The 16,440-nt window shown below is 45.5% G+C and overlaps 1 protein-coding gene across 1 annotated transcript in view; it reads right to left on the bottom strand.

Moving 5' to 3' along the window:
- Positions 1-16,440, bottom strand: part of MOV10 (Mov10 RNA helicase) — a 41,766-nt gene that overhangs the window by 4,728 nt on the left and 20,598 nt on the right. Inside the window, exons 8-19 of the mRNA XM_066623273.1 lie at positions 14,960-15,108; positions 11,002-11,178; positions 10,691-10,832; positions 10,248-10,409; positions 9,974-10,077; positions 8,260-8,357; positions 7,395-7,514; positions 5,339-5,441; positions 3,466-3,583; positions 3,170-3,364; positions 2,008-2,073; positions 516-641 (exon numbers count right to left, since the gene is read on the bottom strand). Of these exons, the coding sequence (XP_066479370.1) occupies positions 516-641; positions 2,008-2,073; positions 3,170-3,364; positions 3,466-3,583; positions 5,339-5,441; positions 7,395-7,514; positions 8,260-8,357; positions 9,974-10,077; positions 10,248-10,409; positions 10,691-10,832; positions 11,002-11,178; positions 14,960-15,108 (1,560 nt within the window). The remainder of the gene's footprint in view (positions 1-515; positions 642-2,007; positions 2,074-3,169; positions 3,365-3,465; positions 3,584-5,338; positions 5,442-7,394; positions 7,515-8,259; positions 8,358-9,973; positions 10,078-10,247; positions 10,410-10,690; positions 10,833-11,001; positions 11,179-14,959; positions 15,109-16,440) is intronic.

The following is a 16,440-nucleotide window of genomic DNA, read 5'->3' as shown; positions in this document are numbered from 1 at the left end:
TTTCCCCTTCTCCAGGGATCAGCACATTCCTTCTCATCTGCAGTGGCCATTTTCACGTTGAGTCAAATCCGTGTACAAAAAATCCATGTATAACAAGGTTGAACTAGTACTTCATTGTCTGCTGTTTAGCAGAATGAATGGGAGTGGGAATGCCTGTCATTAATTTTTGAGCAAAGATGCTTCCACACTCCCTTCTCCACACTTCCTATGTTGCCAAACCATATGGCAGTTCAAGCTTTTGCAGGGCCTGTTCCACTGGCATCTGGTTGTCAGCCTAGCCCTAGTGATATCCTAGGACACATCTAGTGCTGCACTCAAGAGCATGAAAAAATGCCATGCACACCCATACTCAACTAAGTCACTGATTGTGATGCAATCTCTCCTGTAGTCCTAAGTGGGGGCAGGAAGAACTGAAGGTTGTATACCTGTAACTCTGGGCATGCCTTGGGTCCCCAGATGAAGGGAGTCAGACAATGTGAACTACAGATGACAGAACGATGCAGATGCATGCGTACCTTAGGGTTCTTGAGGAAGCCAAGGTTGAACACTTCATCCAAAGCGAGGTATTCACTGCTACTGCGCACTGTCGAAATGAGCACCACACGCCGCTCCTGGCCTTGGAACTCCTCTACAGAGCCCACCTGAAGGAGGGAAAAAGGAGAATAGCAGTTAGGTTAGAAGATATGGATTGAAAGTCTTCCAAGTTCAAAACTGAAGAGAGTCTTTAAAAAGAAAGTCTTTAAGTCTTTAGCAGAGAGCCTTTGTTCTGCATGAAAGCCAACAACAAACTTGTACACAAACTTGTACAACAACAAACTTGTAAAAACTTTGTTTTTAAATTGTTTTTAATATGTTGTAAGCCGCCTTGAGTCCCTTCGGGGAGAAAGGCGGGGTAGAAATAAAGTTATTAATTATTATTATTATTATTATTACACCATTGTCAGTCTGCTTGTAGCAGCTGGGAGACCTCTGTCATTGTGGTGCAAAGGAGACATGAACCAGACCGCTCCCTCTCATGGAACTAGCAAAATAAAAGGACAAGGTCTCCATGATGCAAGAAGATGGCTCCAGAACAGATACAAACCAAAGCTTGAAAAGTGTAGCATGCAGTGGTGGCACCATATGACAACCCACCATGTCCTGTGACATTCAAGCAAAAGTGTCTATATTAGCAGTCTGGTTATGAAACTTCTTTCCAATATGACTGGTTTGTTGCCATTGCTGGGAAACTCCCCTTCTGTTTAGATTCTAAGTACAGAGCAAGGGTTTCCAAACCCTGGCCCGGGGGCCAGATGCGGCCCGCGGTGAGCCTCTATCTGGCCCACAACCAGCCTCTTGCCCCCTGAAAGCCCCTGGCCCACTTTGCCGAACATGACCGGAACTGTGCTCTGGTTGCATCTGGAGGGTGTTCTAAGGGCCAGAGAGGTTGAATGAATGAGCCCATTCATTCATTTATTCACTCATCTAAGTTCCATCTCTAATTTATTTATATAAATTTCATATTTAAATTTTCTTTTCGACCCTCAAAACCGTGCCAGACATTTGATGCAGCCCTCTGGCCAAAAAGTTTGGAGACCCCTGGTACAGAGGTTAGGCTAGCAATGTTTGTACATCTGATGCCTCGGGATTTATGAACACCTCCAGGCTGGTGTCCACACCCCCATCTTTTGTTGGATCAAGGAGGAGAAGATACCCAAAGACTCTAACAACTGCATCAATGCCTATTCCTGTGAACTATTTGCAATAAATTAGCTTCATTAGTCTAGCAATATAACTATGCAGAGTTAATCTCCTTCAGCTCCATGATGAACAATTTCTTAGTAACAAAACAGATTCTGCCTGGGTGCTGCAAATAACTATACATGAATGATTAGATGATGAATTGATTAGATGGCTTTTGGACTGGACCAGCAAGGCAATTCTTATGTAAAATGTATCCTATCAGGTGTGCATACTCATCACAACCATGTCTTCCTTGGCACAACTGGCAGGACAACCAAATCTCACCTTAAGATCCTTGATACCCGACAGTTGCTTTAGTCCCAAATTAATGGCCTGCCTTATCTTCTCTACCTGGGGAAGGTGAGAAGCAAAAACAAATGATGTACTCCACAGAGTTTCCTCACACTCATCATTTACCTCAGCCCTGGCTAGCCCACACTTTCCTCATACTTCGTAGCTAATCCCTTAGCAAATGGCTGATTTCATTTGGGCCACTAACCAGAGAAGCTAGCTTCATAAGTCTTCCCTTGTCAGAAGGCTTGCCCTTGCCTGTGCAGCTTTGGAAATGCCTGACACTACATGTAACATACTACATAGTACATACAAATGCCACATACTACATCCATGGAATGAGGATAGCAGCCCACATGGAGAAGACAAAAATCATGCAGCGGGAACTTGTAAGGGGCTCAGAGAACTTGTCAGTGGGAAGGCCCTGGACTACTGCTGTAGTCTATACCAGCTGGTCTTCAAACTGTGACCCACAGTGCACCGGGATTATCGTTCCAGGCATGGTGGTGGTGAAGCCTTACTGTTCCACTCGGCAGCCACCGTTTGCTGTGCCTGATTGCAGCAGAGCCTCATGCTGGGCAGTTGCTTCTGCACGTCAGAAGGCTCTGCACTCCAATTTCCCAGGGGAAGTGGCTGCCCAGCGTGAGACTTTGCAACAATCAGGCACAGCAAACGGTGGCTGTGTGGTGGAATGGTAAGGCTTTGCCACTGCAGCGCCTGGAATGATAATCCCAGCATGCCGGATCTGGCCCATGAGCCAGGGTTGGGAAAGCCCCTGGTCTATACCACCATTTGTGTAGTTCCCTAATCAACCAGACTAAGCGTTTGCTTTGATGTTAGTTTTCCTGTCCAACTGGCCCTTCACATTTTTAAATCAAGTTGTACATGTCCTGGCCTCTCCCACTGCTTCCCAGTCAGTTCTCTCATTCATGGGGGAGGAAACTATCCACTGCAGCTGCTGAAAAATGCAATGCAGCAATCTCAGATACAAAGGCTGTCATTGGATCCATCACATTTTGTTTCTGATCTAGGTACAACTACAGACACGATGGGCTACATCCAGGGGGAAGGACATTTTCACCATGTTAATTGGCTCTATGTTTACCCAGCTGTTGGCAGGACACCTTCGTGAGCAAGAACCAGCAGAAGGTCTCACCTGTTTCCTGTATGGAGAGATGATGCCAATCTCTTTGGGTGAAATTTTGGGCACACCTTTCTTGCCCTGCTCTTCCACAAGTAACTTCTTGAGGTAATTCATCAGCACATCAATCTCAGCCGTATTGAAAAATGACGGGCTTCTTTCTTCCCGCTGATCTTCTCCACAGACTCCATGAAAGATTATGGGAAATCCCTGCAAAAAAAGAAAAAAAAAAAAGGGAACACTGACTTTACTCTGTATGGGGTGGTGTGCATGGATGTGGCAGACTTGCTCCGTGCCAGCTGCTCCCTCACCTGCTTCCCCAGTTCTTTCCAGGTGCAGTAGGAATTGGCGATGAGTTGGTCAGCACACACCAGCAGCTCCCCATCATAGAACTTGTCATTGGGGAACTCGAGGATGTCAGCATGCGATCTGGGTGGGAGACTGTATCTTAAGAACACAAACTAAACATTTTCATCAGCTGCCATGGACAAAGGTAGAAGGGGATGACCCACAAATTGAGACAGTGAGGTTCTGAGTTTGAGTACTTAACCCACCATAGGCACACTGGATTGCACTGATCAACCCTCTCTCATGCTCAGACCTTGTCTGCCAAACTGGAATAGTGGCCTACTTTCCAAGCTCGTGCAGAAAAAAGGTGTTCCATCTTGAAAGTGCTACAAGACCACTGTTTTTGCTATGTTCTTGGGAACTGGTGTAACTAATTATAAGAATAATTGAAGAACACATTAAAAAAAACACATCCCTCCTTACTCCTGGGCAACCATGTCTGTAAGCATGGCACTCCGGCTTTTCTTTAACCTTTGGGGGCTTCTATGTGAGGGACAAAGTGGAGCCTCCAACATGAAGGACAAGACCCAGGGAGAACATCAACACCACCACCACCTCCCCACCGGGGCTATATTGTTAAGAGGTTGAGAGGATGAGTAAGGCAAATAACTGAAACATGAAGGTTTAAAAAACAGCCCACCACAATACTACTACTACTAATTTCAAAGCTTTAAAAAAAGTCAGCAGCTGCAAGTAAAAACGGAGACTATCTGCAGATACCCAATTATAAACACAAAAGATGCTGCTGTTCTTTGGCCCCGAAGACTGGAGGGGATGAGGAGTTCCTCCTTTGGACTGCATGAATTCAAATGTGAGGGACACACAGTTGAGTCTTTCAGCGTTAATCCAGTCCCTGCTTCTAAGTCACTTCACTCATCCTATACTGTCGGCCCACATTTTACATGTGACTGAGTCACACAAATTCAAGTATATGTGCTTGGACCCTCCCCCGCTAAAGAGACAGAAAGACAACAGAAAATTGTGCAAATGACTTTGTCCACCATTCTACTTAACTCTGTTTATGCCCCAGAGCATGCATGAAACAGGAGAATGGAGCAGCTGTTCCCGTGTGCCTCTCATACTGTGTTTTTAGTACTTAAAGAGACAGTATGTATTTGTTGGCTTTAACACATTTCTGCCCAGCCCACAGATGTACACACTTGATCCCTATTGCGTATATGCAACATTGGGCAGAAATGGTTTAAAGGAGTTTTGACTATATGCAATTCTGGCTTTATGTTCCAACTTCAGAATATAACCCTCATGGGCTGACTGCATGACTGCATTGACTCGTGGGCTGACTGCATTCCTTTTCCCCATGCAGTACCATCCAACAATGAGGGAGATATTTTTGCATCAGTTTTAAGCACAATACAGTTGGGTCTCCTTATCTGTGGGTTCAGCACCTGAGGATCTGACTCAGTGCAGGTGCCGAGCCCACATATGGAGGGCATCAAGGACCTCCTAGATGTCACTGGAAGGCCTTTCCACTGATTTCATTATCAGCAGAAATCTGTATCCATGTGGGGTCCTTGAACTGGATCCCCTGAGGATACCGAGGGCCCACTGTATTCTTACTAATGAAAAAGGACAAGTGGCATAAATCAGAATGAAATGCTTGTTCACTCCCTACAAGCTGTAATCCTTCTGCTACAGCCTTAGAAAATAGGCCTTATCCAGTGATGACAGGCTAGCATCCAACACTGGGGAGAACAGATTCCGTAAGTTCTATTCAATCTAAGCATGGTACACAAAATGCAATACCCAGAAACAGACATACATTGGATCTCTAATGCTCCACCTGCTTGAATTCTGAGGCTGATCAGAAAAATATACCTGTAATTGCGCAACAGCTTAGTGACAAACTGCGAGTTGTAGCTTCCGTCCTTCTTTTGATACAGAGAGTTGTGTCCCATCAGCCGCTCCAACAAGGAAAGTTCTACAAGAGCAGGGACAGCCCTCAGCATTTGAGAGGGAATGGAAGGAACTGAGACTATGTGTTCCTTTCTCCATCTTAATTCATGCATGTGTTCCTTCGGCCACCAATGTCACACAGGTGTCACTCGAACCAACAAGCCACTTCTAAGCTGCATGTCCATGTAAATTAGCCCAGACTAAGTACACCAGCAAACTCCTTCCTTTTTGGAAGATATTTTCTTGTTGTGATTAAAGTAACCCCAGAACACATGAGCACAGGCTTGTATAAACAGCATACCACTTGGATTACTTCTTTTGCAACAACTGTTTCACTACGAATTCAGCCTGAGGCAACCTGAAACTTCGGGCATCATATCTACCTAAGCCAGGGATCTCCAAACTTTTTATTTATTTACTAATATCCTGTCTTACTCCCTGAAGGAACCCAAGGCAGCTTACAACAATAATTAAAAAGAATACAAAAAAGCAACAAACAAAGCATTAAAAACACAATTAAAAACAAGGTAAAAACACATTCACAACAAGGGCCACGTTGTACATTTTACACATTTTCGCAGACCAAAAAAAAAAAATTGGTTTTATATAGGGCAGAGGTGAGTGATGCACAGTACACTGACTCTGCCCAATCCGTTGCAGAAACCTGATTTGTTATCACATGCGCAATAATGATGCCACAAGGGGCCCCCATATTCACAGATGCCGTATCCGTGGATTCACTTATCCATGGATGCAGGCCTCTCGTGACCCACCCCCATCCTTCAGAGGTGAAGAGAGCTGTGAGGGTCCTCTGCCAGGCTCAGAATGACTTAAAACAGAAAAAAAAAAGTGACTTCTGGTTTCTCTGTGGAAACAGGAAGTGACATTTTTAATGCCTTGTAAGGCATAGGGAGACTTATATGGTGTTAAAAAGACCCAGCAGACTACGTGGCTGGGACAAAACAATATTTAAAAACTATTTAAAGATGCTGCAGGCCAGATAAAACCTTGTGGCAGGCTGGATGTGGGCCCCGGGTCACAGTTTGGAGACCCCTGTCCTAAGCATTCAGTGAAATCTAGTGTTATGCATACACACACACTATGTGGGCTCTCCCAATCTATTATTTAAAATAAACCCAGAGCTGCTCTATGCACTATCCTCTCAGAGGCAGATAACTGAACATAAGAAGAGCCCGGCTGAATCAGGCCAAAGGCTCATCTAGTCCAGCTTCCTGTATCTCACAGTGGCCCAGCAAATGCTTCAGCGAGCACAAAAGACAGCAAGACACAATCTGGTCCTGGTGCCCTCCCTTGCATCTAGCATTCTAAGGTAGCCCACTTCTAAAATCAGGAGCTTGTACATACCTTTCATGACTTGTAAACTGTGATGGACTTTTTCTCCAGAAATTTGTTCAATTCCCTCTTAAAGGAATCTAGGTGAGATGCCATCACCACTTCCTGTGGCAAGGAGTTCCACAGACTAATTGCGTGCTGGGTAAAGAAATATTTTCTTTAGTCTGTCCTAACTCTTCCAACACTCAATTTTAGTGGATGTCCCCTGGTTCTGGTGTTATGTGAGAGGGAAAAGAATATCTCTCTATCCATTCTATCCATGCCCTGCAAATTCTGTATATCTCAATCATGTGTCCCCTCAGGCACCTCTTTTCTAGACTGAAGAGCCCCAAACACTGTAGCCTTTCTTCATAAGGGAGGTGCCCCAGCCCAGTAAACATTTTAGTCGCTCTCTTCGGCACCTTTTCCATTTCCACTAAATCCTTTTTGAGATGTAGTGACCAGAACTGGACATAATACTTCAGGTGTGGCCTTACCATCGATTTGTACAATGGCATCATAATATTAACTGTCTTATTCTCAATTCCTTTTCAATTAATCCCAAGTATGGAATTAGCCTTCTCTACTACTCCAAGTTAGATAAAAGAAATGCCTGGAAACTGATCGCCTCTTGATTCTCACTCACCTAAGCCATACTTAATAGCCAGAGGCGACCTCAGAACTGGTCCCAGTTGCTGGTGATCTCCCGCCAAGACCAGCTGCCCTCCTTTGGGATTTTCTTTCTTGTCCATCACAGTTAGGATACCTATAAAGAAAGACAGGGGCACAAGAGATTTGCTCCATAAGGCAGGGATAGTGGGTCTTACATTTTCATCTGCCTAACATCAACATTTCAAACACTACCGTTCAGAACTCTACAAATGACAAGACCTAGAATGTGTGTTTGCGAAGACGGCCCAAAAGCCATAAGTGGAAACAAAGACAAAAAATATTGTTCATTTCTTTAAAAAAAAACCACCCCACCAAAGGACATTTTTAAACAAACCATTTCAATTCAATGTCTTGAGCCCTCAAAGGCAGAAACACTGAGAAATCTCAAAATGGTACTAGAGAGAACAAGATTACATACATTACATAAGTCCCACATAACATTAAGCACATTAAATAATACCCACAATGCACCATGCTGCCCACTGAGTGAACCACAATGCCATGTACACTGACTATAACTCTAACAAACACATTTTAATTTTTCCCATAGAAATGCTGTTTTCCAGATTTTGAAAAAAATGGGCACACAGGGACACAGGAAATGAACATAAGCCCTGCTGGATCAGGCCCAGGGCCCATCTAGTCCAGCTTCCTGTATCTCACAAATGCCTCAGGGAGCACACACAAGACCACAAGATATTTGCATCTTGCTGCCAACTCCCTGTATCTGACGTGCCTTTTACACTCACATCCCCCAGCAGAGACACCAGATTGCAACTGGGTTGAACTGGTGCTACTTTATTAAACACAGCGCCAATTTTGAATGCATGAAACCTCACCTGCAATGGCAGTCACACTTTCTGGTTCTACAGCATGGCCACTCTCATCAATGAAGACATGAGAGAAATGCCCAGCAGGAAAGTCAGCTGAAACCAACCTAGCCAAGAGAGAAATCAATTAAGTATACAGAGGAATGTTTAGCTTTCAGCTGAAGCACAATTGTCTTCTACATATCAAGTCCCTCCCCCTTGATTGTAACAAGACACTTCCCTATATCTGAAACACATGACAGAGCTAAAATTTGTCACCCTACATGCCAACCAGTCCTTCACTTTATTATATTTTTATCCCCCCCTTCAAAGATACAGACACACACAGTTTTAGCTTAGAAAGCAAATCTGTGGGGTGGATTAAGCCAAGTGATACCGCCTAATTCAAGGTCACCCAGTGAGTGCTACAGTTAAACAAGAACTGGAACCCAGGTCTCCCTGATCCACAGCATGTGTACCCCACCCGTTGCCCACGACACTGTCAGGAGACTGATCCTGGACAGCAATAGCTCCTACACATATGAAAGCTATGGCATGCTTGCAGAGCTACTCTTAAGCCACTGAGATGAACTGTGATTGCATAGTATCACTGGGGTTTGTGTCACCCCCATTAACTTTATTTATTTAAACAAAGAACAAGTTATCCAATAGATCAGCAACCAACCAAACCAGTGGCCAACTTGATGACACTCATACAACTGGATAAGAGTTCTAATATTAATTGTGATACATGGAAATGAGAGCAGGCTCATATTGACACCTTATTGGTTCACTGCTGTGTCATAACAACACCTCATTGGCTCTTGGAACAATCAGTCTCATTCGTCAGCTTTAAGTTAAGGAAATCCACTTTTTGTTACATAAGGCAGCTGTTATTTGGTTTTCTGGTTATTTGGCTATAACTTTGGGTAGGATACAGCTATTTCAAGGCAGCTTGTGGCATTGTGCTTTAAATTACGAATCAAATGGTATATAACATGATGGTATTATTCAAAAATAGCAAGATTTTTCCCATTGTTGGCAGTAGTGGTGTCACCCAGTAAGCATCCCCCCTCAGCAAAGCCACTGCAGCAGTAGAAAAAAAGTAGTAACACATTGCTGATCTGAGGGACCAATAATTTGTTCCTGTTTCTAAGCCTACATCAGCCCAATTCATGTTACCATTTGGAAGTGGTTGCCATCAAAACCCCACTTCTGTCTGGACTGGACATACATTCACAATGTATGCAAGTAGCAACTGCAATGATCTCACAAACAGACTCCTGTGAGTACTGAAGCCTGTGGAATATGGAATCCATGGGTGGAGGCCATCAGAGGACTTCTGGATGTGACTGGAAACACCTTCTGGTAGTTTCCAGAGGTCTTCCAAGGTCCATAAAGGCTGTACATGGCTACCCTGGGCCGCAGAAAGCCTCCCAGCCACAACTGCAAGTCACTTCCAGTCTTGTTCATGAGGTCAGGTGAGGGCCTCCAATACAGGTCCAGAACCCACACCACATTAAATCTGCTGGGGATAAAGAGGCCCCATCTGTAGCTTCCACTTGCACATGTTAACATGATAATCTGACCATGTCAAGCAGCAGCAACAGACACAGTTCTCCACTTGAACATGTTACAAATACATTATTCAGCAATGTTCTCCCCTTCCCACCACAGGCAGATTACAGACCTCCATCACTACTTACTCATTCTTAACTCTTTTTGCAAGGTACTCTGTCCTTACCTTGCTGCTGTCACCAGGGTGGTGATGATGACCTTGTATTCTTGCAGCTTTTCTTTAGCGGGGAAGACAGGGCACTTCTTCTCCGTGTCCCAGTTACAGTAGGGCTAGAAACAAAACCAGACATTAAGCACAGCTTAGGGCAGGGGCTCCAGCAGCTATCTGCTTCCTCTGTGATGAACAGGGACAAAGGGTATCAGGTAAATAACCTGACAGGTCTGAACAAAGTATCTGAGCCAGGAATGACAGCACCATGTTGAAAGGAGTAAGTACACACCTTGATATCTTCAGGGATTGTGTCATAATGCCGGTTGCTAGCATTCATTCTATAGATTTTCCTTTTTTCTATGTGGTTTTTGAGGTGTTGACACAGTAAGTCAGCAGCACTGTTGGAGGGGGCACAGGCAAGCACATGGGAATCCTCAAGACAGTGAAGTACCTGGTCAGGACAGAAGTATAAGTTGGAGGTTCTTAGTCATAAAAACCATATTGCCAAGCTTTTAGGAATAACACCAGCAGAGGGTCCATGGAGTACTGTGAAAACAACCCAGCCTTGGGGGAGGGGGGTGTTCCAAACCTGGATCTTGGGTGCTCCAAGACTCTTGAATTTGGCAAGCATTCAGGTCGCATCTTACTAAGACTAAGCCAGGACCACTTCACTTTCCCAAACTAAAGTACATCTGTGGTAGATCTAACTGCAGTGATGAACCTTTTCCTCACCTGTTTGATGGCCTCTACCATGGTCACTGTCTTGCCAGTACCTGGTGGTCCAAATATGAGGTACGGAGCTGGTCTGGAGATGCCTGCCACCACCTGATGGACAGCTTTGCACTGTTCGTTGTTCAGGTTTCGGTCATATAGTCTGGAAGATGGGAATATGAGAAGAAAGAAGTAACAGCAAAGCTCAGCAAAGAGTAAAATCAGTGCCATTTCACCTCATACATGCCTCAGCTCCAACTTCTACTGCTGGAATACTTCTTAGGTAAAGTGTCTGCAGTCTCTTCCTGCCTCATTCGCACCCCCCATCTCACCTCAAGCTTTGCCCAACAGGGAGCAGGGATTCCCCATCAGAGAAAGATGGGAAGAGCAGATTGCGTAGTTGCCTCTTTTGAGCAAAAAGAACAGCACGATGCTGGACTTGCAATGGCAGACGATTGAAGGTGAACGTCACATCGAATTTCATGTTGTCAATGAAACGAGACAGTAGCCTAGGAAAAAGGAAAAGGGCTGAGGAGTACAAACCATCACAGGACCTTAGATCACATATTCATTCTGGCCACAGAGATTCCTCATGCAGGCTATCAATTCACACTGTCCTTTCTTGTCCAGTCTCTTTACTCGTTTCCTCATCTACCCTTACATACCCATTGGCTGTACCCACCTTCCTAAAGAGACCCTCTACATCAGTTGAGGCTCCAAAATCATGCTATCCACCAATCAGCTTCATGCTTCTCCTACTTAGCTTTCAACCTCTTCCAGTTCTGCCTTAACCCACAAGGCCAACCTACCCTCCCTCCTTCTTCCTCAACCATGCCCTTCCCTCAAAGTTTACTAACCTACATCCTTTCTCTTCACTGTCTATTGTCTTCCCCACCCTTGATTTTTCTTGGTGTTTTCCACCTCTTCACCAGGTGTTTTCCTTTCTCTTCACCAGTATTGGTGTTTTCCAATACTGTCTGCCTCAAGGACTGTGCTTCCATCATTTGCCTTGTCTGCTACACGATTGACCGATACATGTCCAGCAAACAGCATGTCCAAGAGTTGGCCTTTAGCAGCCAAGTGACAAGGAGAGACAGGGCAGGTGCTGCTTCTCATGTGAAAATATTGCTGAGTCCTGAATCTGCGCTTTCCAATATATGTTAACTTGTGCACACACGGGAGGAACATTTGTGTGCTGGGACCCTTTGTCGTGACCAATGACATGACTGAATGGCTTGGCAGAAGAGGAAAACAGTGAAAAGAGCAACTTTTATTGTGAAAAAAACTAACTTTTATTGTGGGAATTACTGAATAATGATAGGGAAAGGAAATCAAAATTGCCATCCTCAATCCTAAACATAAGCAGTTACTATACAGAGGGAAGGGGGGGGGAAGGAAATGGGGTATGTATTGGTGCAAGCACAGAGTGGGAAAAGAGAAGGGCAAGAATGCATTATTTTTACTTGGGGAGAGAAGTCGGAAAATGTTGGATGGCAAAAGGGGGCTACCATTCCTGAGTACTGGCTTAGCATAGTTGCCTTTGAATTGCAGCTTGAATGGGGGTCGCTAAATGCATCACCAGCACATCAAAGAGCAAGGCAGAAGAGTAACCCAACTTTATTATATTTTTCTGTAGGGTTTTATGGGGTGTTCCGTGGGGCACACTCATCAAGGAACCTTCCTTGATGGCTTATCTCATCCTAAATAGGCCTTTCTTATTGTTAATGTACCTTGCTGAGGACAAAGTAGCTACCTCGGGGGCCAGCTGCTTAATTAACATGGCTCCTTGACTGAATTTGGCCATGGAGTTGGTAAGGACAGTTAGTGTCAAAGACCCTGCATGTGTTTTTTATTTGTTCCAAGCCAGGAAGTTCCTCAGAGGGGGCTTTGGTCCACAGGGTCATCTGGGCTGTGCAATTCACTTACAGAAGTTCCCAACAAGCAGGAAAGGCTCCATCCAAGCCAACTGGGTAAAAAAAATGGAGGTGGTACCAACCTTTGGATGTGTGGTCTTCCTTTTGGTCTGTGGGATCTGAGTTCATGTTACTGATCTGGCAAATACCCAGAGCCATATATGAATGTATAAACATCACATGTTTTGTGCCTAAGGCAGCTTGTCAGCCAACACAAACAGCTATTAAATATAGATAATCGCATTGGGTTTAGAAACTGGCTATCTTACTTACTTACATTGGGCTTTGGGACGGAAACTGCCTTGGTCGCCTTGGTGGATGACCTACGCTGGGGACTGGACAGGGGGAGTGCGTCCCTGTTGGTCCTGCTGGATCTCTCGGCGGCTTTCGATACCATCGACCATGGTATCCTTCTGGGCCGATTGGCCGAGTTGGGAGTTGGAGGCACTGTTTTGCGGTGGTTCCGCTCCTACTTGGAAGGTCGGTCCCAGATGGTGGTGCTGGGGGATGCCTGTTCGACACCCTGGCCATTGAGGTGCGGGGTGCCGCAGGGCTCAATTCTGTCCCCCATGCTATTTAATATCTACATGAAACCGCTGGGAGAGGTCATCCGGGGGTTTGGAGTGGGGTGTCATCAATATGCTGATGACACCCAGCTTTATCTCTCCTTTCCTCCAGACTCCAGGGTGGCGGTTGAGGGCCTGGAGCGCAGTCTGGAAGCAGTGAGGATCTGGATGGGGGCTAACAAGCTGAAATTAAATCCGGATAAGACAGAGGCTCTCCTGGTTCGGAAATCCTCGATGCAGGTGCTGGATTAACAGCTTGCTCTGAATGGGGTTGCACTCCCTCTGAAGGAGCAGGTCCGCAGCTTGGGGGTCCACCTGGACTCGCAGCTGCTCCTGGATTCCCAGGTGGCGGCTGTGGCTAGGGGGGCCTTTGCTCAGCTTCGGCTGGTGCGCCAGCTGCGTCCGTACTTGGATCGTGCAGACCTGGCCACGGTGATCCATGCTACGGTGACATCGAGGTTAGATTATTGTAACGCGCTTTATGTGGGGCTGCCCCTGAAGACAGTTCGGAAACTGCAATTAGTGCAGAATGCGGCGGCCCGTGTGGTCACTGGAGCTAGGCGGTTTGACTCTGTCAGCCCGCTTCTCCGGGGGCTACATTGGCTGCCCATTCGTTTCCGGGCCCAATTCAAGGTGCTGGTTTTGACCTTTAAAGCCCTATACTGCTCTGGGCCAGGTTATCTTAGAGATCGCCTGCTCCCGTACAATCCGGCTCGTCCTCTCAGGTCATCAGAGAAGGCCTTTTTACAAGTGCCGCCGCCTAAGGAGGTACGTGGGGCGGCAGCAAGAAATAGGGCCTTCTCAGTAGTGGCACCAACGTTGTGGAACTCCCTTCCCCTTGACTTAAGAATGGCTCCCTCTCTTGAGTCCTTTCGGCGAGGCCTGAAGACCTTGTTGTTTAACCAAGCCTTCTGACGTTCTGGCCTTTTTAACATCTTTTATATATCTTTTAGTTGCTTTTTTACAGGCCCGATTCCTCTAAGAACTGCTGTTTTATGCTCTTTTATTCTGACTCTTCTGACTACTGTTTTTATGGGTTCTGCTAATGTGTTTTTTAATATGTTTTTATCTGTGAAATTATGTTTTAATTTGTTTTATATGTTGTTAGCCGCCCTGGGTCCCTTTTTGGGAGAAGGGCGGGATAAAAATAAAGTATTATTATTATTATTATTATTATTATTATTATTATTATTATTATTACATGACTGGGGAAGACAATGGCAAACCACCTTACTTAAAGTCTGCCATGAAATTGCCGTGGAAATGGCAACCTCCCCCCCAAGGGTCAGTAATGACTCGGTGCTTGCACAGGTGACCTTCATCTTTCATCTTACTTACCCTTATGTTGCAGAATGATCTAACTCAGCATTTCCAAAACTGTGGGTCACAATCCACTGGTGGGTTGTGACCCGATGCTCACTGTTGCACTGCAACGCTTTACTGGTAGACAAAAGAGGCCACTTCTTGGTTGCACCAGGTCTGCAACACACTCCATTGGCTTCTGCAGGCACTAGAATGCCTTGAGGAAGTGACAAGAAGCAACTTCTGGTTTGTGTCTCTGACTTCCATTTTTCTTCCATGCCTTCTGGTTTGCTTCTACAAAGCATTCTGGGGCCTGCAGAGGCCAATAGAGTGGATCACAGGCCTGAAGTGAGCTTGGAAGTGACCTCCAGTGGCTCCCAGTAATGCTTTGTAGTGCAATGGTCAGGACCCAGCATAGAAGATGAAGTGGGTCATGGCAGACAAAGTTTGGGAACCTCTGATCGAACCCATTTCTGCAAGCTTTAGACTAGAAGCCAGATGCCACTCACTTTCTGGAGAAGCCCAGCTTGACTTTCTCCAACTCCACAGCATGGACATAGCCCTTGTACCGAACAGTTGGGAACTGTCCCAGATTTTCAGTCACAAAAAGATGGTCTCCTCTCAAGACCGAAGGGCGGTTCTCAGCCACTCCAGGGGCCTGGACAGAGAACAGAGTCAGTTTAATATATATTAAGCACACACACCCTGTTCCATTCTTGTGCCTCCAATAAGTTACATGAAGGATAGTATTTTGGAATTAGTGCGTTCCATCAGCTGGGCACCATGATGGAGAAGGTGCCATCATGGGTTACTGCCAACCACACTTCTAAAAGGTGATGGCACTTACAGAACTTCCATATAAGACTACAGGAGGTCGGCGGATTTGTGGGTGGGGAGAGAAGCAACAGTCGTTCAAGTATCAAGGTCCTTAGACTTTAGATCTATCCAGCAGTCTACCAAAAAAGCCCTACCCATCCTGAGGAATACTTTCTGTTCCACCACACCACTTCTTGGTTGCACTTCTCTGTGCACCTGAGCTGGGCATAGGGATGCCCACAGTTACATCTAATGCCTATCACCCCAGCAGGCTTAGCACCAGGATTTCTGGGCAGACACTCTGTCCAGAGCATGCTTATGTCCAGATCAGAGAAGCAGTGGCTCAGCAGAATGGTAAGTGCCACTCACAGGGGTTGGGGGGGCTTTCACGAAATGCCAGACCTGACCTGCAAGCCATAGTCTGATGAGCCCTGCTGGAGAGAATCATAACAAGCACTCTAAATTGCACCCAGAAACAGAACAGCTGATATAGTATAGCGGCCAAGAGACCAGGCTACAAATAGGACTTTCCTGGTTCAAATTTTACCTTTGCCATGAACTTGGTAGGCTTACATAAGCCTCAGCCTTAGCTCCCCAGCTGCAATATGGGGATAATACTTATTCACCGTATGGGGTATTGCAAGAACAACAAGATGACCCAGGTGAAACATTTTGCAGACTCAGAAAGTGTTATCTTGTAGTTTATTGCGCTCAGAAAGTGCTATACTGTATTGTTGTTACTATAGACAGGCCACAGAGATGCAACATATACATGACCCTGACACAAAATAATAGAGTTTGCATCCTGTACCAACTGCAGTTTCTGAAGAGTCTTCACAAGGCAGCCCAGCTAGAGCATGTTATAGTAATCCAACCCTGATGTTACCAGTTCCTGGGTAACTGTGGCCAAGTCTGACCATCCTGGGTGCAGTAGCCAAAGCTTATCAAAGGCAATTTCATATAGGTGTTTAAAAGGAATAAGGAACATGGCAGAGTCCCATGGGGCACCAGTAGCTAATGGTCAAGATGCTGAACAGGAATCTCCTACCACCATGGAAACACACCACCACCACCTGGAATCTGCCTTTTAGGAAACACTGGATTCACCAAAAAAAAACCATCCCCAAGCCCCATCCCTGCAAGACACCATGGTGAATGATACTAATACCCTAAA

This window comes from Tiliqua scincoides, chromosome 4 (genome assembly GCF_035046505.1).
Source record: "Tiliqua scincoides isolate rTilSci1 chromosome 4, rTilSci1.hap2, whole genome shotgun sequence".
NCBI classification, from domain to species: domain Eukaryota; kingdom Metazoa; phylum Chordata; class Lepidosauria; order Squamata; family Scincidae; genus Tiliqua; species Tiliqua scincoides.
Note: the sequence above shows the minus strand (reverse complement) of the source record. Positions and strands in the feature narration are given on the sequence as shown.